The sequence below is a fragment of the Myotis yumanensis genome, unplaced genomic scaffold (genome assembly GCF_028538775.1).
Source record: "Myotis yumanensis isolate MYYU_CA2020_CCGP unplaced genomic scaffold, mMyoYum1.0.hap1 SCAF_16, whole genome shotgun sequence".
Taxonomy (NCBI): Eukaryota; Metazoa; Chordata; class Mammalia; order Chiroptera; family Vespertilionidae; genus Myotis; species Myotis yumanensis.
In genome coordinates this window covers 27445811-27468348 of record NW_027223767.1, presented here as the reverse complement: position 1 = coordinate 27468348, position 22538 = coordinate 27445811, and the positions used below count along the sequence as shown (strand labels likewise).

At 39.3% G+C, this 22538-nt stretch overlaps 1 protein-coding gene across 1 annotated transcript in view; it reads right to left on the bottom strand.

The window, feature by feature from the left end:
* ANKFN1 (ankyrin repeat and fibronectin type III domain containing 1) overlaps positions 1 to 22538 on the bottom strand; it is a 286284-nt gene that overhangs the window by 59377 nt on the left and 204369 nt on the right. Inside the window, exons 8-13 of the mRNA XM_070394069.1 lie at positions 20540 to 20637; positions 18052 to 18142; positions 12677 to 12784; positions 7515 to 7614; positions 6679 to 6811; positions 6094 to 6210 (exon numbers count right to left, since the gene is read on the bottom strand). Coding sequence (XP_070250170.1) covers positions 6094 to 6210; positions 6679 to 6811; positions 7515 to 7614; positions 12677 to 12784; positions 18052 to 18142; positions 20540 to 20637 — 647 coding nt within the window. The remainder of the gene's footprint in view (positions 1 to 6093; positions 6211 to 6678; positions 6812 to 7514; positions 7615 to 12676; positions 12785 to 18051; positions 18143 to 20539; positions 20638 to 22538) is intronic.

Sequence of the window (22538 nt, the reverse complement as noted above, 5' to 3'; positions counted from 1 at the left end):
CTGTCATTTTCCTAAGAGTAGGAAAAACAATGTGGGGTCATAGCCACTTACAAGCTTTCTCTTTTATTTTTTAAGTCCAAATACTGGAAGATACTTGTCTCTCCTCTTGCCTAGGTAATATTAATCAAATTAAAGTCACTTCTAAATAGGTTCTAAATGATGCAGAATAGAATTTTACTTTTTAAAGAAAAATTATAATGTGGATTAATATCTTCTATTTGAAATTTTTGTCTGCTTTTGTAAATGAACACATAATAAGATGATGAAGTATAAGAAAGAATGCAGACTTTGGAGTTATGTAGATTTGTATTTGTATCCAGACTCTGCTACTTCCTATTTGTGTGATGTTAGGCACGTTATTTAACCTTCCCAGCCCACAGTTTTATCATCTGTTAAACTAATATCAATAATAGTACTTTCTCATCAGGGTGTGATGAAGATTAAATGAGATATAATTTATAAAACTCTTAGCACAGTGCCTGTCATCTGTTCTGTTAAATAAACGAAAGCTGTTGTTTCATGATTATTATTTATTACTAGAGGCCCAGTGGACGAATTCATGCATGGGTGGGGTCTCTTGGCCTGGCCGGCGATTGGGGCCTATCAAGGCAGAGGGAGATTGGCTGGGGGGAGGGGCCGAGGGAGGTTGGCTGGCCACCTTGTTCAGAGCTGATGGGGCTGGCCAGTTTGGAGGAGGGACTGCGAGAGGTTGGCCAGCCATGGGAGGCTGGCCGGCCGCGGGAGGTTGGCTGTGGGAGCGCACTGACCACCAGGGGTCAGCTCCTGCATTGAGTGTTTGCCCTTGGTGGTCAGTGCGTGTTATAGTGAATGGTCATTCAGTCGTTGGGTCATTCAGTTGTTAGGTCGTTTGGTAGCTTAGGCTTTTTTATATATATATATATATAGTAGTAAAGGATCTCACTATAGAGCAGAAACTGGAAAACAAGGCAAGAATGCATAGTGGTTGGTAGGCACTGTGATGAAGACAAGTCAGGGTGTTATGGAAACAGGACGGGAAGAAAGATGGTGATGAAGACCTTTGTGTGCCTTGATAAAATGGGCCATTCTTTTTTTTTAAAAATTTTGTTTTATTGCTTAAAGTATTACAAAGAGTATTACATATGTCTCCTCCCCCCCCCCCCCCATTGACATTCCCCTGGCCTCCTCTACCACCCAGTGTCTTATGTCCATTGGTTATGCTTATATGCATGCATACAAGTCCTTCGGTTGATCTCTTACCCCCGCTCCCGCCCCCCAACCCTCCCCAGCCTTCCCGCTGTAGTTTGACTGTCTGTTCGATGCTGCTCTGCCTCTGTATCTATTTTTGTTCATCAGTTTATAATGGTCTTTATTATCCATAAATGAGTGAGATCATGTGGTATTTTTCCTTCATTGACTGGCTTATTTCACTTAGCATAATGCTCTCCAGTTCCATCCATGCTGTTGCAAATGGTAAGAATTCCTTCTTTTTTACAGCAGCATAGTATTTCATTGTGTAGATGTACCACAGTTTTCTAATCCATTCATCCACTGATGGGCACTTAGGCTGTTTCCAGATCTTCCCTATGGTAAATTGTGCTGCTATGAACATAGGGATGCATATATCCTTTCTGATTGGTATTTCTGGTTTCTTGGGATATATTCCTAGAAGTGGGATCACTGGGTCAAATGGGAGTACCATTTTTAACTTTTTGAGGAAACTCCATACTGTCTTCCATAGTGGCTGCACCAGTCTGCATTCACACCAACAGTGCATGAGTGTTCCTTTTTCTCCACATCCTCTCCAGCACTTGTTGTTTGTGGATTTGTTGATGATAGCCATTCTGACAGGTGTGAGATGGTACCTCATTGTTGTTTTGATTTGCATCTCTCGGATGATTAGTGACATTGAGCATGTTTTCATATGTCTCTTGGCTTTCTGAATGTCCTTTTTTGGAAAGTGTCTATTTAGGTCCTTTGCCCATTTTTTGATTGGATTGTTCATCTTCCTTTTGTTAAGTTGTATGAGTTCCCTATAAATGTTGGAGATTAAACCCTTACCGGTGATAACATTGGCAAATATGTTCTCCTATGCAGTGGGCTTTCTTGTTGTTTTGTTGATGGTTTCTTTTGCTGTGCAGAAGCTTTTTATTTTGATGTAGTCCCACTTGTTTATTTTCTCTTTAGTTTCCAATGCCCTAGGAGCAGTATCAGTGAAGAAATTGCTTTGGCATATGTCCGAGATTTTGTTGCCTTTGGATTCTTCTAGTATTTTTATGGTTTCCTGTCTCATGTTCAAGTCCTTTATCCATTTTGAGTTTATTTTTGTGTATGGTGTAAGTTGGTGGTCTAGTTTCATTTTTTTGCATGTATCTGTCCAATTTTCCCAACACCATTTATTGAAGAGACTGTCTTGACTCCATTGTATGTTCTTGCTTCCTTTGTCAAATATTAATTGAGCATATTGGTTCGGGTCGATTTCTGGGTTCTCTATTCCATTCCATTGATCTATATGTCTGTTCTTGTGCCAGTACCAGGCAGTTTTGAGAACAGTGGCTTTGTAATACAGCTTGATATCTGGTATTGAGATCCCACCTACTTTGTTCTTCTTTCTCAGGATCGCTGCAGCTATTCGGGGTCTTTTTTTATTCCAGATGAATTTTTGGAGCGTTCATTCTACGTCTGTGAAATATGCCGTTGGTATTTTAATGGGAAGTGCGTTGAATTTATAGATTGCTTTGGGTAGTATGGACATTTTAATGATGTTGATTCTACCAATCCATGAACATGGTATGTTCTTCCATCTGTTTATGTCTTCCTCTATCTCTTTTTTCAATGTCCTGTAGCTTTCTGAGTAGAGGTCTTTTGCCTCTTTAGTTAAGTTTATTCCTAGGTATCTTAATTTTTTTGGTGTGATGGTAAATGGGATTAAAATGGGCCATTCTTGGAAGAGTGTGAGTAAGGGAATGGCATGGTCAGAATCTTTTGTCTATGGCTTATGCCAACCAAGCTATTTAATAATGCATTTTTACTTTCCTCAGAGCATTGTAAAAAAATGTTAGGTTAGTAAAGAGACATAAAATATTAAGTGAGCATCAGTTTCCCCCAATTTATTTTTCTTTCTCTTTTGAAAAGTTTTTCTATGCCTGTAACTGCCCCTTTTGTCCCCCCCACCCCCTAAACAACAATAACAGCAACAACAACAACAACAACAACAAATCAAGTGGCTTCAATATAGGTTGGAACAAAAGTAGTTTTATAGTTCATATGGAATGTAATACAGTAATTAATAAACAGTAGTACTAAATGGGAAGTGAGGAAGTCAGTGGAGAAGGAGTTTCAAGAACTTTGGGTCTAAGGAAGAGAAGAGAGTTTGGTAGTTGAAGGGGTATGTGGGGTTGAGGAAGGGATTTGAGGGGAGATTAAACTGGAGAGACTTGATTTATCCTATATAATAAAGATGTAATATGCAAATGGTCGTTACGCTGTGAAGCATAAGGACCGACTGCGTAATGACCAGATCACGGATCAGGAGGAGGGTGGGGCAGCGAGCTACAAGTGGGCAGCGGAGAGCTACAGGAGGGGCAGGGCTGCAAGTTATGGGCGGGGGGGGGGGGGGGGGGGGCGGAGAGCTGCAGGAGGGCAGGGTAGTGGATGGAGAGCTACTGGAGGGCGGCAGCGAGCTACTGGTGAGCTACTGGTACACGGATTCATGCGCAGGGCTAGTAGTGTTTAAATAAGAAGTCAGAGCACATTTGAGGGAGAAGCCTTTGGTAGGAGGAGTGAGACTATTTGTTGGAATAGGAAGGAAGAGAAAGTAGGGTCAATGGAAGGAAGCTTTTAAATTTGATGATGAAAAATAATTAATTCCCATTTATTAATGAATTATACAGTGAAGTCATCAGCTAATCTGGTAATGAGTGTGGGGAAGGTGAAGGGATGTGGGATAATGGAGACGGTTTTAAATAGTTGTTTTATAGTTTGGGAAAGTGAATTTAGTAGAGAAATAGAATGTGATCACTAGGTAACATTATATGTGGGAATTGTAGTAGTGAATTTAACATAAAACCAGTCAACTGTCCCCCCCCCCCCGCCCCCACCTTTTCAGTGATTTTCTTCTATAGCAGTATACACCTATACTTCAGTATAGACATGTTGGATTCGTCCAGACTTGGGATTTTTCCAAATAAATAATATGGAAGGAGATAGTGGCCAGAAATTTAGAATATTTTCAAGGGAGTGATTATGATGGGCCAAGGAATATAAGCTAGACAAAGAGGGAAATTCCTCAGAAGGTGGCTAATGCATTACGAAAAGTTGTGGGGCCAAGGATATCCAAGAGCTATTGCAGTGGGAGTAGCTGAGTAGGGAACACTGACCATCACAGCTTCCCTCTAGTTCCTCAGCATCTAACTGCACTGGCTTGTGACGGTCTGATTCTTCCAGTGTTACTGATATCAGATGAAAGTGTTTTAGGAAGCCTTCAATAAACATAGACTCAAAGAGCTCCATTTGAAATCCTAAGGTTATTCAGTCTGTGATCCAAGCATGTCTGGGCTGTATGGTGGGCTAATGAGAGAGTCCATCCAATAAGGGCTCTGAGCCTCCTGGGAAAGAACTTTATCCTAATGAAGGAGCAGTTTGAGGTACAGTGAATTGGTCTAATTTAAGCTGATCAGTGATGAAAGGAAAGGAGTGCTTCACATTGAGCATAGTCATCATGGCCAAGCTCCAAGAACTTTTTCTTGAGTTGAAGGGGAAGATTCTGCAATCAAGAGAGTTGAAATGGAGAGCACTGTTTACTAAAATATCTGAGGCCAGTGAGGACACAAGGCAGTAAACCACTTATGTAATGGAACATAGCACGGAGCATTCTTAAAGGTAAGAGTTACTTTGCAGAATTACTTATAATAGCAACACAGTAATTATTATTGCAGGAAGTTGAATTATTGCGTGGGTCAAGAAATGAAGTTCCTGTAATTGCAGGTGGTGGTGGAGCTGTAGAATTTTTTTTTGTTTTGTTATGACCCTATTTTTATGCCTTGGCTAGGATAGCCTGGCTAAACACAGCGTACATAGATTCCTGTTATGCATATTTCTGCGGTTGATGTAACTGATAGCTTTGTAGGTAGATGCCCATTACTGTTAAAGGCTTAGAGATCTCTTAAAGACCCCAGTTCCATGTAGCAGATGTTTTTCTGTTAGGAACCACAAATTCAGGGATTGTCAGAAAACAATGAGAGGAAAACCCAGAAGAGCTTGGTTAGAACACAAACTCTAGGAGGGACTATGTAATCTACAAAGATTCTTGTAGGGATTAGAGACCTGATCTGATTAGGTTAGTACCATGGTCGGCAAACTGCGGCTTGCAAGCCACATGCAGCTCTTTGGCCCCTTGAGTGTGGCTCTTCCTAAGTCTTAGGAGTACCCTAATTAAGTTAATAACAATGTACCTATATATATAGTTTAAGTTTAAAAAATTTGGCTCTCAAAAGAAATTTCAATCGTTGTACTGTTGATATTTGGCTCTGTTGACTAATGAGTTTGCCGACCACTGGGTTAGTAGTACAGACAGATGAATACATTCATGGTTATAAGTAAGCTTTTGTTTTGCTTTAAGTAAGCAAAAATATATGCAAATACCTTTGTTTTACCAAAAGCATCAAGCCAAGAAACACCTCAAAATATCTCCTTAGTCTATTTCTCCATCTCCATACACTCATAAAGGCACGGGATGCCAGAGCAGCAATGGCTCTTCAGGTGATCTACTCAAACTCCTTTTATTTTGCAAGTGATAAAACTGAGACCTAGCAAGGAGAAATGAGTTGGCTTATTAATATCAAATCCAGAACTCAAGTCTTCTTACTCCTTGTTTGGGGGTCACTCTTAGACTCTTTAAGAGAGACCCCTGCTCCTCTTCCAAGAGACTGCTAAAGGCACAGGTTTCTACATGAGCAGGTGTGCAGCAGCTCAAACTGAGAGTCCTTCATATGCTTCATAGGGCTCTGAAAGAGAGAGGATCTCACCATTTCCTTTCCGGGTCAGATTGGAATGGAATTGACCAAGTTTTTCTCAGATTTCTGTCGAGGTCTGGGTTGAAACCTGGCCCCTCACCTGTAGCTGGGCTGTTGCTGCGAGCATCTTCTGCCGAGTTTGCAGTACTGTGGATGAGGACATGGAGATAGGCACACTTTGCCTTAACCACCTTATATCTTCCCACATACAAGACAGCTGCAAAAGAAGTCACAAGGTCATATCATCATCCAAGCCAGTACATGATTTAGGTTGTGGCATCAAAGCACAGCAGGGAGAAGGAAACCTGACCCCTGATGTTTGTTCTCTAGTCCATTTGCAGATATGGGTGAAACAACTTTTTGATCTCTGTCCAATTGGAAAAAGATCTGAATGTTAATGAAACAGTCAGATCCACAGTTTAGTCTTTGCCAAACGATCCCATAACTCAGAATAGTGGAGACACAATCTGACAGGATGCAAGCTTCTTTGCTTTGAAAATGTAGTGTAGACAACTGTTTTGGCATTTTGTATGACCTAGGGCATATCAGAACTGAAAGACCTTTTAGAAAATTTACTCCCACCCCAATACTTTGATCACTGGAGACCCCTTAACTAAGGTTTCAGAGATTTGTGTGCAGTAACATTGGTGCAAAGTGGGAGTAAATAAAATCAAACTCAATATACCTTCGTGAACCACAGAAAATCTTGTGTGATGGAACTGGTGTGAGAGTCATCTATTTCAACGATTGGTATTTGATCTTCATTGGTGACTAACATATTATCTTTGTAATAAAATATAACAGCTATGTAGAGTCCCCTAAAAAGAAAAGGCAAAATAAAAATTGTCCTCCACCATTTTCCTCTACCAAGCCTCAATCATGGTAAAAATTTTTTGGACATGAAAAGGATAATTTAAAATATATCTATGATTGTATTCTTGCTAAGAATCACAAGTTCACTGATCAGAACTCAGAGAAATTACTATCTTGTTCAAATACTCAGAAGAAAAATGAACTTCATATTCTTTTAAAAAATGTGATAGATCTATTAAAAATTAAAATATGGTAAACATACAATATGAGTTTCTGGTATATAACATAATTATTCAATATTTATATACTTATGAAGTGATCACCATGATTTAAAAAAAAGAAAAACAAATCTTGTCATTTGCAACAACATGGATGGACCTAGAGGGTTATATGCTAAGTGAAATAAGTTAGAGAAGGACAAATACCGAATGATTTCACTTATATGTAGAATCTAATAAAGAAAAATGAACAAAACAAAACAGCAACAGACTCACAGAAAGAGATCACACTGATAATTGCCAGAGGGGTGGCAGTAGGGTGGAAGGATGGCTGAAAAGGTGGAGGGAAATAAGAGGTATGAACTTCATATTCTTTTAATAACAAAAAGTAATTTCAACTTAGTTTCTACTCAGAACAAAAACCAGCTGATTCCTGAGAAGTTAAAACTTTCTGAAAAAACAAAACCAAAAAACAAACTATAGGACCCACCGTTTCAATGTCTTCACAAACTTGTTTGAGGAATGAAATAAGTGTTTTAGGCTCCTTGAGACTGACTGCTTGCGGCCTGTGGTTTGTAATTTTGAACTTTCTGGAACACAGAAAAAAATACAGTGTAAATTCCATTGGCAGAAAACACTCCCAGTACCTTCTTCCCACCTTCCTGCCTTCTACTCCCCTGTCTCCTCAGTGTTATCCTCAGTCTCATGTAGGGATTCAGCTCATTCATTCCTACAAGAAACTTTTGTATCTTGAGATGCCAGTGGTTAATTCAATGAACAGATCCTCAAAAATGTTGGCCATGAGTAACATAACTCCAGGGGAAACCACTGGGGTGTTTTGTTTATCCTCTCTGTATCAGCGGTTTATTATAAGGTGGGATAGTCCACTAAATTTTTTTTCATTATACTAGTAAAATTAATATAGGTATATTACAGAAAATGTGGAGAATAGAAAATAAAAAACAAAATCCCACCCATATCATCCTGCCACTTTATTATAACCACTGCTAGCATTCTGGGAAGGTTTTTTCCCCCAGCATATGTGAGGGTTACAAACATAGTTGTAGGCTTAGGTGTGATTATTATCCTTATTCAGGAGAAAAATTGAGACAGAAAGGTTAAGTGAGTTGTCCAAGATAAAAAACGCCAGTACCCAGAAAAACGGAGACATTCATTCACTGAATAAGTATTTGTTGGGATACTACTGTGTGCAAGGTTTTGTGGCTACCATGGTGAGCAAATCACCCATTGCATCTGTTCAGCTCTTCTGTTTACAACCTGGAGTTCTCCCTGACAAAAGCAGTAGACTTCTTTGCAAACAGGGCACTATGGAGCTGAATGAGATGATCACTGATTCTAATTCTTATCTTCAATGTAATGAAGGGAAGCTGAGGTTGGGCCATCATCAAACTTTTGACACATCTGTCAGTGGGGATGAGAATATGGTCCATATTGGTGCTGTTAGACATGGAATCCTGGGTGATGGCCCATGGCGGAGGCCCAGTGTGATTCTGCCCATGATCCTATAGGAGCAGTTGGGAGTGAGCTGACACAAGCATTCATGCCAGCTTCAAGCTTGAGCTGGTAACAGTTATTCCTGGCAGAACAAAGCAAAAGCATTTTTTTCTGACTTGAACATGAATTCAGCTGGTCATATTCTGCTTGAAAATGATGCTGCTGGGACTTCCGGTTAAAGCAGCATATTGAACGCATTCATTACATACTGCTTTCTCCTTAAACCTCACAAAATGCAGAGCATAAAGATTTTAAAAATCTATAAAAACAAAGACATAAACCTATAAAGACAATGAGATGGGACAGGAGACAAAAGCAAGTGAATTTTGGTAGCTGGAAAGCAGATGGACAGATGGATTTAGCAGACTTGAGAAAGATGAATCCTAAGCCAGCAGTGGAGAAAGATGAGAAGTAACCTGACTCACCCTGTGGGCACCATATACTGCTGGAAGTTGGGGGTGAACATGGAGCTAAAATCAGGGGGATGTGTTTAAGTCTGTTTAGAAAGTAGTTAGACTTCTAGATATCCTCCACTACTCTGTTTAGGTAGACAGATACCCTTTCCCCTCTCTAGAAAAAAGAGTCATATTCTCTGGAAAGCACAAAAACAGGTCTTTAGAGTGGGAAATACAGGGTACAGTTAATGGGGGGAGGAGGTGTTTCGTACTCAAAAACAGGTGGATTAAATGAAAGTTTCCATACAGAATATTTCCCCACTGGGCTCTCAGAACACTGGTACTCAAACTTATTTCCTCCAGGCAGGATACTGGAAAGAAACTTCTGTGGCCAAAGAGAAGGTACCTAAAGATTCTGACATTAGCTTCACTGCTTTCCTAAAGATAAGGCCATGCTAGATCACCTTACAGTGAAGCCTGTAAATAAAGAGCCTTAGTGCTCAGAACTTCCCAATAGCTATTGAGTTCCCTTCTGTTAAATCTGAGCACACGTCTAAGGATCACCAGGGAGTTGCAAAGAACAGGTTAACAGGAAAGACAGACGCCAAACCCAAAGAAATAAAAGAGCATTTTAGAGGAGAGACTATGCTGAGAAAAGAAAATATAAAATGAAACAATGCCTATCATTAATAGCCTGAGAAATAAGAAAAGACATTGCCTCATAAAAACGATAGGAATCTGGAAGAGAAATATTCAGAGAATAAAACAGAGCATTGGAAATTAAAAATATTTTATCAAAACCCTGGCTGGATAGCGCAGTTGGTTAGAGTGTTGTCCTGATACACCAAGGTTGCAGGTTTGATCCCTGGTCAAGGCACATACAAGACTTAACAGCACCAATAACCTCTCTCCCCTCCCCCCTCTCTCTTCCTTCCTCTCTCTCTCTAAAAAATACATGTTATCAAAGTCTGAAAGACATAATAGAAAGCTTAGAAAATAAAGTTGGGGAAATTTAAAAGGACATGGGTGGAAAGGAGTAGAGGGAGGGGGAAAAAGGAAAAATAAAGGGCTGGTCTCTGAGGTTCAACATCTGAATAAGAGTTCTTGTAGGGAGAATGGAGAAAAGGGAGGGAAGGAAACAAAGAATAATTTAAGAAAATATCCCCTAATTGAAGGTGCCTTCCATATTGAAAGGGCTTGCCAAGTGTGCAACACAACGGACAACAATAGAGCCACGCAAAGGCACATAATAGTGAAATTTTAGAATACTGAATTTAAAAAGAAAACTTAAAACCTTAGAGAGCAGAAAAAATAGGTTTTATACAAAACTTCTGCAATCAGACCAAAAGCTAGAAGACAGTGAGGTCTGAAGGAAAATTATTTCAATGGCGAATTCCATACTTATCCAAATCCTTAAATAAATGTTAAGTAGAATAGCTAGAACAAATCTTTAGACATTCAATGTATCCAAAAGTTAGCTCCCAAGTATCCTCTCAGGAAGCTGCCAGAGAAAAGGCTTCCCCAAATGAGAGACTAACCCAAGAAAAAGAAAGACATGGGATAAAAAAAAAGAAGAAATCTAATATTGGAGAGTGGCATGAAGAGTCCTCAATATGGTGGTGAAAGGAGATCTTAGGGTGACAGCTGCTCACCAGACACAGAGGCAGCCAGTAACCAGTCTAGATTGGAGGAGGTCAGAGGGCTCCATGAGAAGTGTCTTTAAGAAGGTGCAGTTGAAACAATAGTAATGTTATCTGATTGTATTGAGAGAAAATTGATACAACTGGAGAATAGCTGAGTATCCTATAGGACCACTGTTCTTTGGAATGCACTTTGGGTACTGTTTAAGTATCCAGAGCATATTTCAATATAAAAAATAATCCTCCTTTTTGGGAAGTTCTACCTTATGCCTTAATCAGTCTTTCCGATAGTCCACATATATTTACATCCATGTGAGGAAATGCATGCACATGATAAAAGTTGATGGAAACCATAGAAATAATTGGGCTGTCTAGACAATCATTTCTTGACCACTGAATAGTACTCCAATAGTAATGGGGAGAGCATCTAAATCCTTAGGTAATACAAACAATATTCCCTTATCCTCATGAGTAGTTTTATCTTCCCCCCTCTGATAAAGATCAAACAAAATGTGGCTTTTGAATTGCAAATAATTATCTTTCCATTGCTTTATTACCTTTGCTTGCCATACAGGAACCAATGGGCAGGAGAATGATGAAGAGGCAGGAAAGGAGAAAGTGAAGTAAGAAATCTATGGTTGAAACTAAGAGATGCTAGCTGAGTTTTAAGTAGGTGTTAAGATGGTCATACTTAGCATTAGCAAAAAGTTGGTCTCAGTTACTGTTTAACTATGACAATAAAGCCCTTTGGAAATTTTGACTATAGCTAGAACTGAGTATTAATATTTGCAAGAAAATAATGTTCTTCTAGGTAATGCCTCGTCTGGTTAAATGGACCCTAGATAACTGAGAATTGAGCGCACCTTGCGTAGTGTGGAATGTTGAAGGCTCTGATCTGGATAAAGTTTTCCTAAAGTTCTGGGAATGAAATCCCTCTGGGGTTTCCTTCTCAAGCTTCTTCCATGCATATTTACCTCTCCTAATGAACCATTCATTAGGACAATATGTTCTTGCAAACGTGTGTCCTCATTTCTAGTTACAGCCAACATTTCTACAGTTATCATAGTTATACAGTAATTGGGAATAACGTTTTGTTTACACCTCATCAGAACTCAGCTAGCATCTCTTCATCTCAACCATTGATTTCTTACCTCCCAGGTCCAGCAGTGCCCTGAATCTAGGGAGTGCAATGTGGTTGGCGATCTGGTGGGTGAAGGAGCATGGAAAATGAAAACTTTATGGAGGCTTTAATTCTCCAAATAAAACTAAGTGCCTGTTCCACGAATCATTACACAGATCAGAAACCCGACCCTGTCCCATTGGAACAGTCCAAGTAGAAGAGAAGCTTTCAAAAGCTCCTCGAGAGATTTTCTGGGTGTAGTTGGCAGGTCTGTGGAAGGTATGCTCTACTTGGTCTTGAGCAATAGTACAGGGGAAGATTAAAATTAAGGGTGATGTTAAAGTCCAGGGCCCAGTCCTGATGTAAGTAAGGATGGGAGACCAAAATGAGGTGTGGCAATGAGGCTGGGCTTGGAGACAGAAAACCTCAGTTGTTATGTTGATTCTGTCTTTTCCTAGCATTGGGACCTTGGTCAAGTAACTTAGCCTCAGTGGTAATTGCCAAAATGAGTATGGAAAAGAGATATTGGATGTGAAATTGCATGTAAACTTTATTGGAAGTATACACAAAGGTTTACTATTTTTATTGCTGCTATAAATGGTTGTGCTTCCTCAAGGATGCTCACAGAGTTTGCTTCAGAGGTGAAACTTTTTAGGGTAAATATCCTCAAGACCCAGCACACTGAGGAGGTTTGCAAAGGGACAGTTCAAAGGGAAGGGAACTAATGGCAGCTGCTGTTTTTCTTGTGCTTGTTTTCAAACTATTCTTATAAAGAGAGGGTGAGAGAGAAAGGGAGGAAGGAGAGGAAATCTTTTCTGAAGGGTTAAAGCAAGATAGTGCTGTAAAGTGATTCCAGATGTACAAATATTAATATCTCTCTCTCCCTGATGAATGAGAAGGTATGACCCAGTTAGGAAACTGCTAAAATTACCGGCGCCACCGAGACCTCAGCCGATGGCCCAGTGCAGATTTTTATCCTTACCTCGGCAACTATAATGCTGATGAAGGGCTCGGACCTGCTGCAGCAGACCTTCCAAAACTTCACTCTGTCCCTTGTGTCTGGGCTCTCTGTCGTCATAGTCTTTCCAGTCTATTGAACAAAAGAAACAAACAGAGTGAAATTTTAAAGCAGGGGAGGCCTCTCCCCAGCCCTGCCTTGGGAGCCGAGTTTTGCTCATGCTGCCCACAGACTCTGTGGATAAGCACCCAGCATTTGCACAGCTAGCAAGCAGTGCCAAGCGTTTGGAGGCTGCCATTGTTCAGGGCCCTGTGCAAAACAGTAATTGTGGTTGGTTTCTCATGTTGGGCAGTTTTAGGGCAAAAGAAAATGGTAATGGAAAGCCAAAAGAAAATGGGGAATTGGGGAGTCCAATTTCCCCTCCCCCAGCTCCTTATTCTCCTTTCAGCACCCAGTGTCCTAATCAGTTCCCCTGCCATCTCTCCACTTAGCACCCCAGGTCTCAACTGGATTTCCACAGTAGGAAAGAAGGGGGTGTGGGAATGTGCAGACTAGATGAAATCTACAGTCCCAATGCTTTTATTGTAGGTTTCACACTTTTGGCCAAATTGACATTTCTTTCCAAGGAAAGAGCCCATGTCAGATGCCAAGAAATGGAAATCTACATTTTGCTCTAATGAATGTCTGCTTTGGTTAGCTGGCACGGCAACTCCTGCACATACTCTGAGCCACCAACCACCCTGTCTGCTCAGTCTCTAAATATACAGTATTAGCTTACATGGCAAATTTAAATTGCAATACCCACAGAGATTTTTCTCCCCCTTCTATTTTCATTCCATTTGGCAATAATGATATCAAGAGTAATAACCCGTATGGGACTAATGTCAAGTCTGTAATTCTGCTGTCTCCAACTCTGGATTTTTTTTTTTTTTTAAGCAGGTCAGTCAGTCATTTCATAGTCCATCCCTTCTTCTCTCTGTTTTCCTTCCCCCAGTTTTACTTTATGAACCTTTAAGAAGCAAACAATTGAAGGCGCTTCTTAGTTAAAATGCTTTTTCTAAAAACGCTAGACTTTTTTTTTTCTCCTAGAAAAGTCAGTTTGTTCATAAGTATATTGGAGGCTTAAATTCTAGTTGAATGATTTTCAAATTCCCTCCCCCTAGTTTTATTTTAAAATATGGAATCTCCCTTGTTTAGGTGCCATGACAGTTAAAGTTAGGTAAAAGTCTTCTACACTGGTCCATCCAAGGCCAAGTAGTACAGCACATTTAGAAAGACACAGGTCCTGGAGACAGATAAACTTGGGTGTGAATCCTGGCCTTTCTGATTCCTAGCTTAGTGACTATAACTGAACTAAGTTACTTACACTCACAGGGTCTCTACTCTGTAACATGAGAAAGGAGCATAGTGTCTACCTTGAAGTATTTTGTGAGGATTAAATGAGAGGACTATGAGGTATCCAGCACGATGTTACATAGAAGGCATTGTGTAAGTAATAACTTAAAAAGAAGGGTATTTATTGGTTGGGTGTTAACTCCCTGAGTAGCAAGTATGTAAACATTCTTACCTTATCAGATGATCTCCTATAAAGAAGGAGGCCCCAGATATATCCTAATCCTTCCTCTTTCCCACCCTCTCCCATGTACCCTTCTCCATTTTAGCTCTCACAAGACCGAGGCTAACAAACCCATTCCAATTCTACATTACTCAGCTGGTTGGTGGCATGGCCAGGACTGTCACATAGTCTTATGACCCTCCCTAATATGCTCATTTCCTTATACCATAGACATGTTTGTTTTTTCTTTTGGGAAGGAGGGTCAGAGCTTGGTTGGCATCTGTGTGGTGTGGGTTAGTTGTGGTCAACTCTGGAGACAGGGAATTGGCATAGGTGCCTTCTGTAGACTCTGTTCCTTGTGGGCAGGAACTGTGACTTAATTTCTCTTTGTCTCAGGTTTCTCCTCTGTAAAGTGAATTTTTGAGTTTCTTTTTAGGTTATCTGAGATTTCAAAGAAGTAATGAAAGAGATCGGTTCCCTTATTATCTTTGGGCACATAGGAGACACTCATTAAATGTTGGTGAGGCATTGTGAGTAGCTGTGTGAAGGTGTTCAGGTAGGATGGACTAGGAAAGGGCTGTTGTTGGGAAATTTGGAAATGTTTGAGGACATTAACTCCAAGTACTATTTGTAGTGTCCCTGTTGTCTGGGCACAGTGAGAATAAACATTATTTTCATGGATTTCCAAAGGTCATTATGAGTTTGTTCCCCTAGCTGGATAAATGTATCTGAAATCCTTATGATAAGATGAGCAACATAGTTTGCTTGAGTAGGACTCCTGGGTGGCTGAATTACTGCCTGGCCCTGAACATGCTAATACATTCTAATGAGTGTTAATACTGCTGTCAATGCAAGGGGAGATGAAATGGACCTGGCTCTTTCAGCCGAGTCCTATTACATCAGAGGCGAGCTTGAGCTGATGACTTTATGATACATTAGAAAATTGCTAATGCTAAATTGCAGCCTGAGTGAATGCCGGACATGATGCCAAGGTTTTTGGAAAGAATGAGTTTTTCTCATAGATGTTTGGAAGGTTCTGACGACTACATAAAATAGGAGACTTTAGGGATGAGGGAGAAAATTGAAAATATATTAAGAAATCAGGAACCTGACAGGAATAAACTTGGTGTGGTAAGAAAAGAGCAGATTGTGCCACATAATACAGTTCACTGTTCTGGTAATGAGACACTTCAATTGCAACACAATGCAGAGCTTACATTCGCTGGCGATATCAGGGCTTTCCTGATCGTAACTCAGACAAGCCTGTCTGGGTCCTTTTCTCTTATTATGTACCCTACCATATAACATAAGTCTATAAAAACACATTAAGGCCTTTTGTAAAAATATAAAAAAAGTTTTATAGCTTACTGGAACATATTACCCAATTTCCAATTACTCTGTCATGTTAGAATACATTGTCTTCTGGTAAATATTTGAATAATGATACATGTTACATCACAATGTCATACTCTGTTTGTAAATAGAACCAGAGTGTTTTTATATTGTTCTTTCCAAGTGATATGGCTTGTCTGCAGCAACTGTAATGACATGTTTGCATTTTAGCTCTTTGCCAGATACCCCTACTAATCCATTGTGCTGTTTTTGAAAGCTCTGCCATTTTGCTATGTTAATTAGCAAGCAATAAGTGAATCTTCCAGTCTTGGACAACTGTTCTTGTCATTTTGGAGAGAGCTCTTCACATGAGCTGTGAGGAAGAGTGTCTGAATAAAATTTGTTTATAGAACCAGACATGTGATGTTTATATGTAAACGCATCCACATGCAGATCCGAATTTGCATGGGTTGTGCATTTGGAGTGGGTTTCCCACTGCCCTACCTTCAAGTGAGCTGAGGCTAGCTTTTTTTTTTCTTTTCTGTCTCTTCTATCCCTCCATTTCCAATAATACATACCCATTTCCTTTTCTTCTTGGAAAGAGATTGGTTCCCTTATTATCTTTATCTTTCAATATTCCCAGTTTGTATTTCTGACAAGTCTTGAATAAGAAGATGTCTAAATAAGACCGGAATACTTAAATCATTAAGTGCTAGGGGATTCAGGAGCCTTATAGAGTCTCTGGTATCAGTGATATAAGGCTCTGTATGATCTGGATTAGCTATCTGAATCCACCAGAGATGGGAGTCAGGAATGGTTGGCTGGTTCTTAGTTGGCTTGTCTGCCTGATAGTGGGGCACTAGTTACTCCTGGTCTAGATAGCGGGTCTTGAGCTGTTTGGGCGTGGATCCTGGCTTAGCCACATACCAGAGTTGTAACCTTGAGTAAGGCAACATCCTCTCTGAATCCCTATTTCCTTATTATTAGAGGAGATGGAGGGTTTGGACCTGACTTCAGTGGTTGCTAGTTTGGTGATGTGGGGCTCTGTGTGTGTATGTGCCTCTCTATGTTAATAGTTCTCTCATCAGTAAAATGGGTCTAAGAATAAAATTCACCTCAGTAGGTTTGTTATAAAGATTAAAAGAGTTAACCCATGATAAATTCCTAGATTAACACACAGCATATAATGAGTCTTATAGATGTTAGCTCTGATGCTGCTTATCCACAAGACGGAACAGTGGTGACTGATAGTTGTGAGGATTAAGTGAGATACTGAATGGGAAACCCCATAATATACCACCAATTTGTGATTGGTCCTGGGTAAAGAGTTATCATAATACTCAAAAAGTATATAAATATAAAAAAGAAAACTCATAACTCAGATATCCACTATTAAATTTGGAGAGTTCTATGCAGACACACCTATCTAATTATAGTCAAACTCACAGTTTAAATGTTGTATAAAAATATTGCATTTTTTACACAAAGCTTATACTGTAAGAATTTCTTCAACACAATGAATGTTTTGTAAAACACCATTTTGTTCTGTAGTATAGATACTATATGATACTTTATTTAACCATTAAGTTAATATAGAATACTTGTTCTCTCACCACACATGATATTTCACTATACCAATATGTTGCTGCACTGCACATCTTTGTCCATAATTGTTTGTCTGCATCTGTTTTCTTAGATTAAATTCCTAGATATGTAATTATAGGTTAGAAAGAAATGAATGTTCTTATGGTAGTTGATATAGATGGCAAATTGTGTTCCAAAAAGGAAGTAGCAATTTGCACTCACAGGAAGCATCTTATACCATTTTTAACTATCACATTCGTGAAGATCCAAAAAACTACAATACCAGCAATAGGCTCATTATGCAGAAAAATATATTACATGATATGTTTGGAGATTGTTTTTTCTGGTTAACAAAGAGTTACCAGATATACCAGGGCATAAATGATTAAACTTCAAATAATTAGAGGAGGCTTTGCTGGGTTTTTCAGCCACTACAACAGATATTATCAGTTATATTTGTGGCAGAGTGCCTGTTTGTAAGAAAGTTTTTCTTCTGACGGAATGTAAGATTTGCTAGGTTCCTGTCACAAAAGGGGTGATAAGAGCTAAAATGGACTCTATGTATTTTGGGCCAGCCAGTGCCACGGAGTCGTTTCACTATATCCCCACAAAAGCCCTGAGTAAGGCTATGATCAGACCCATTCTATAGATGTTGAATTGAGACTCTGAGAGTTTAAGTAACCTTTGAAGGCTATACAGTTAATGGGCACCAAATTTAGTCTTGCTGGTTACATATCTCCTTTCATTCCACTGAGTTGCTTCCCAGGGGAGCATTTCTGCAGATAAATCATTCATTATGTGGCGCAGATGCTGCCCTGAGTTAGTCCCCTGCAGTGGAGAGAGGGAATGAATGGCAATGGCATCCTGAGGATAGAGTGGGAGTTGGAGCCTGTTGCCAGGCTTGAGGGAGTTCACAACCACCACCTACTAGAAGGAGAGGCACATGTTGGCGTCGTGGTCTGAGCAGGTCCCCATCCTTTCATGTTATAAGCTGAGACTTGAACAAAGTACTGTTGGCCCTGCAAAGTATCAAAATAGAAGAATGCATCAGGAATTTTATTTAGTCACTGTTACCCTAGAGGTAGAGTTTCTTGTCTGCTGAACTCCTTTATCACTTGAGCGCAAACTACTCCACCACCCATACTTTAGCTTTCTAGCTTTTCTTGACTATTATGTTTACATATGATAATACATATTTTGGGGGTGTCCTTTTGCTTTCTTTATGCTTTCTTCTTTGCCAAGAAATACAATATCATAAATTACTTTTTCTGGCCCCTCCAAAACACATAAACACCAATTTTTAAAATACACAGTTTTATAAGGTTTACCAAAAAAGAGTACTTTTTCACCCTCACCTTTCTCATCTTCCCCTCCCCCAGAGACAACCACCATCACCATTTTAGCTGATCAACTTGCTTTATAAAAGTAACAAGTTTTAATGAATATCTTTTCAGATTAGTCATTAAAGTTCTGCTTCATTCTTTTAGTGGCTGCATTGTACTTCTCTGTGGGGCAAATACAGCCATTTATTAACTAATCCTTCACTGGTGCAAGTTTGGATTATTTTCACACGTTACGCCACAATAAACAATGCTACAATAAACATTCTCAACTCACCTATCAAAACTTCAAAAAAGTTAATTATTTGATATTACTTCCACTTTAAAACTGTTATTAAAACAATGATATATTCTTTAATGTCTTCTGGTATTATGAGTTAAGGAGTTATTTTTGTTTGCTTATAATCTTTTAAAATGTTTTGTATGGCTTTATGTTTTTGCTTTGAAGAGTTTGTTTTTTCCTGGTGAACTCAAAGGGGCATTTTAGAAGCCAGCATTTGATAAACCATTGATTGCAAAAATTGTAAAATGGTGTTTGTAGTTAAAAAAAAAAAAGCAATCTCTGAAGAGCCTTTGCTAGGGGTTTAATAATATTGGGCTTACTCTAATGTAAAGTTAAAATTTTTTTAACATTAAAAATGGGTTTCTATAAAAATGGGTTTCTCTGTACCTCAAGGTTATGGAGACTCTGTAGAAGTGTAAATCTACTTCTCTTTTATGTGATTAGGATACTGTCTGCATTGTTCTTATTGGATGACCAAGTGGAAAAACTTAATTCCTATAAAAATTAGTTCAAATATTAGAGAAATTCTCTGTGGAGAGCTTTCCATTTTTATCACCATAACACTTTTTCTTTTCAAGCAATGGAAATTCCCTAGGGTTCTCTATGGCCCTCTTCTATCATGTGAGCTATAGGGTTGGGAATCAGTCGTCTGCCGTCTGCCGATAGCATCTCTGGGGGCCACCCACTTGTGTTTGTTTTTTTCTGGTAATCCACAGTTTTGGCCTCTGGTGTAGACGTGTGATTAGAACTAAAAGTCAGGATTCTGTGGTGGTGACCCAACCACCAAGCATTCTGTTAGAATGAGCTGGTTCATATTTGAAGAGATGTACCCTGGTGCACCTTCTTAATGCTGGGTTTCAGGATTGTACTTTACATAGAACTGTTTTAATTGACTAACAGAAAAACAACAATAATAACAAAATTCTCCCTCTACCTCTCACATGTGAAGGTCCTGAGATATTATTTAAATTGTGCCGCTCTCCCCCCGCCAAAAAAAATTACAGGTTGGATTTACGTTTACTTAAAAATGTTTTTTTCCCCATTATAAAAAAAGATTTCGGTGATCCAGTTTTGTTGCATTTTAATTATTAGAGGAAATATAGGGTTTGTTTCTGTCTGAACTGATTTGCTAGGTGTTTTTATATTTTGCATTTTGTATGCTTATATGGTTTATAGTTCTATAAATAATTAACATTTAAGTTTAGATTGGTTGAACAAATAAGCACAGTTTGTTCCAGTTTTTCATTCACAGTTTAAATTGGTTCAGGTTACTGAGAAATGTAGCGCCACCATATATAGCTTCTTTTTTGAGAGAGCAGATTTAGACAGATTTTTTTTTTTTTTAAATCAAGGGAAAAGGACTTTTCTCAGGAAATTGTGTGACTCCAATTGATGACTGATCTCAACCAGGCTGTGGGGGTGAGGGATAGATGAGGCTGTTATTTTTACCATCAGACAGGGAGTCAAAATTGGATCTCTCGGAGCCTTTGATCCCCCCCTAAAGATTAGACTGAGATCCAGAAAGCAGCAGCTTTCAAGGCTTGTGTGAGGCCAGTCTTTTTCTGATCTCCGTAGAACATGGCAGCTTACAAAGTGGTTCATGCTGTCTGCTCACTCCGTTGTGGAGTTCAGATTATGGATACCAGACATATCACGCTTAACGAATGGCAGTTGTTGCCAGAGGACTGGGTGTTGCCTGTTGCTTCCAGAGTAAGGCATTTGCTACCAAAATCCCCGCACAAACATCAGGGGCAGGGGAATGGGAAGTTTAAGGGGGAAGATTTGGCATTTACCGTTGTAAGCCCTGTAATTGTGCATCTCAGCGTCTGTAGGTCCTCCATGATGATTTCTCCAGCCAAAGGACAGAAGTCCTTGGACATACTCCATTCCACTGGGAGGGAGTGAAGGAGGGAAAGAGAGGCAGAAAGAGGCAGAGGGAGAGGAAGAGAGAATGGATGAAATTGTCATTAAGAAATAAAGACACTCTAGCACAGAATCTCTCTCAAAAATAGTAAGTTTACCCTCTTTTTCCTATATTGACACATCTAACATTCTCCTCCACATAAGTCAGTTTCCAAATTCACAATTATATTTTTTAAAACAAGACCAAAAAAAGTAATTATTCACCAATGACTAATATACCTTAAATACTTGTGTGTGTGCGTGTATAGACACACATTTTCTCAGGCACATTACATGTACAAGTTCACTTTATATAGAAGATGACATATTTTATTATATGTGAGAGGCTTCATTATGACACTGCATTCTTTTTATTCCCAAGTCTGGTTTCTGCCTCACTGTTCTACTGAAAATGCTATTTCAGGGTCCCAGTGACATTCTCATATTCGAAATAAAGAAGCCTCCTTTCATTTCCTCCCATAAAACCTGACACCTTCCCCTGGAATCATTCTCTTTCCTGAGTGTCTCATATGCCATTCCCTGCTTTCCTTCTACTTCCTGACGTTATCTCCCATGACTTGGGATTTGTGGCTGACCTCTGCAGTGCTCCCCTCACACCTGGCATCCTCAGAGTGGGTGTTCATTCAAGGTTACATCTAACACCCAAATTCTAATACTCCATTTTCCTGTGAGACCACTGGTTGAAAAAACCATGATCAGGAAAGATAAATTTTGTATCATTGGTAAAAAGTGTCTTAAGGGACAGTTTACATATGGCAGGATTTAAGGCAATCCTAAATGAGTCACATGGGAGACAAGGCCTGCGTGTTTCTAAACCTCATGATGACAAGCTATAGACTTTAAGATTTAAATTACATTCTCTATGACACTTAAATACTTCAAAATTAAGCCAAGCTATTCCTAAATTCTGTTGCTTCCCCAGAGTCACAGATCTCTCTGCTTTAGTTACAGCCCCTCTACCTCTTTTCATTATTCTCCTGGGAGTCTGCCTTGCTTTCTTCACTCTCTCAAAATTGCTCTCCTAAAATTACTAGTGTTCTGACCATCCACAAACCTCTTCTTAGGAAATTTTGCCACAATGGCCTCCCTTATTTTTTTACAACCTTCTTTCCCATTGGTTTTAGTTGCACACTCTCTTCTGCTTCTCCCTCCTGATTTCCACATTCCAGGCTCTCCCAGGGTTCCCCTTTTCTTCTTCCTTTGATGTGCTATTCTTTGGGGGTTTGGCTCTTCTATTTACTCCTCATACTTGCCACAGGTAAAATGACCTTAGTCACTGTTATGGCTCCAGCTGTGCCTCTTGAAACTATAATTATAGGTATAACCTCTTTCTGGAGCTTTAATTTCCTCCTGTAAGTCTTCACTCCACTTGAGTATCTCTTAAGTACTTGCCAAGATATGTTTCTTCTCTTGTTTTATCAATTTTAGCTCATGGTACTCACACATACCCAGTCCCCCAATCTCAAATCTCAGAGCATCCTTACCTCCTCTTTCCCCCCTGATTCCTTACAATGAGTAAATTACTAAACCCAATAGGTTCTAAGTTTTCCCTCTTCCCCTCACACTGAAATTACTGTGGAACAGGCCTTTATAATCATGATCATCAGCTCTGCAATTGATTTTTTTATAAGCCTGATAGATCAACTGATTAGCTCTCCTAATTTATTTTTCTGTTCATCTTTTCATCCTCATATACAATCCTCTTACTATATAACCTGAATTATAGTTTTGAAATGCAGATCTATTTATTTCATTCCTCCACTTAAAATCTTTCATAGTGCTTTCAAAATAAAATGAATTTTTACCAAGGCATTCAAGGACTTTCATGATCTGGTTCCAACCTTACTCTCCTGTCTTCATCTTCTTCCA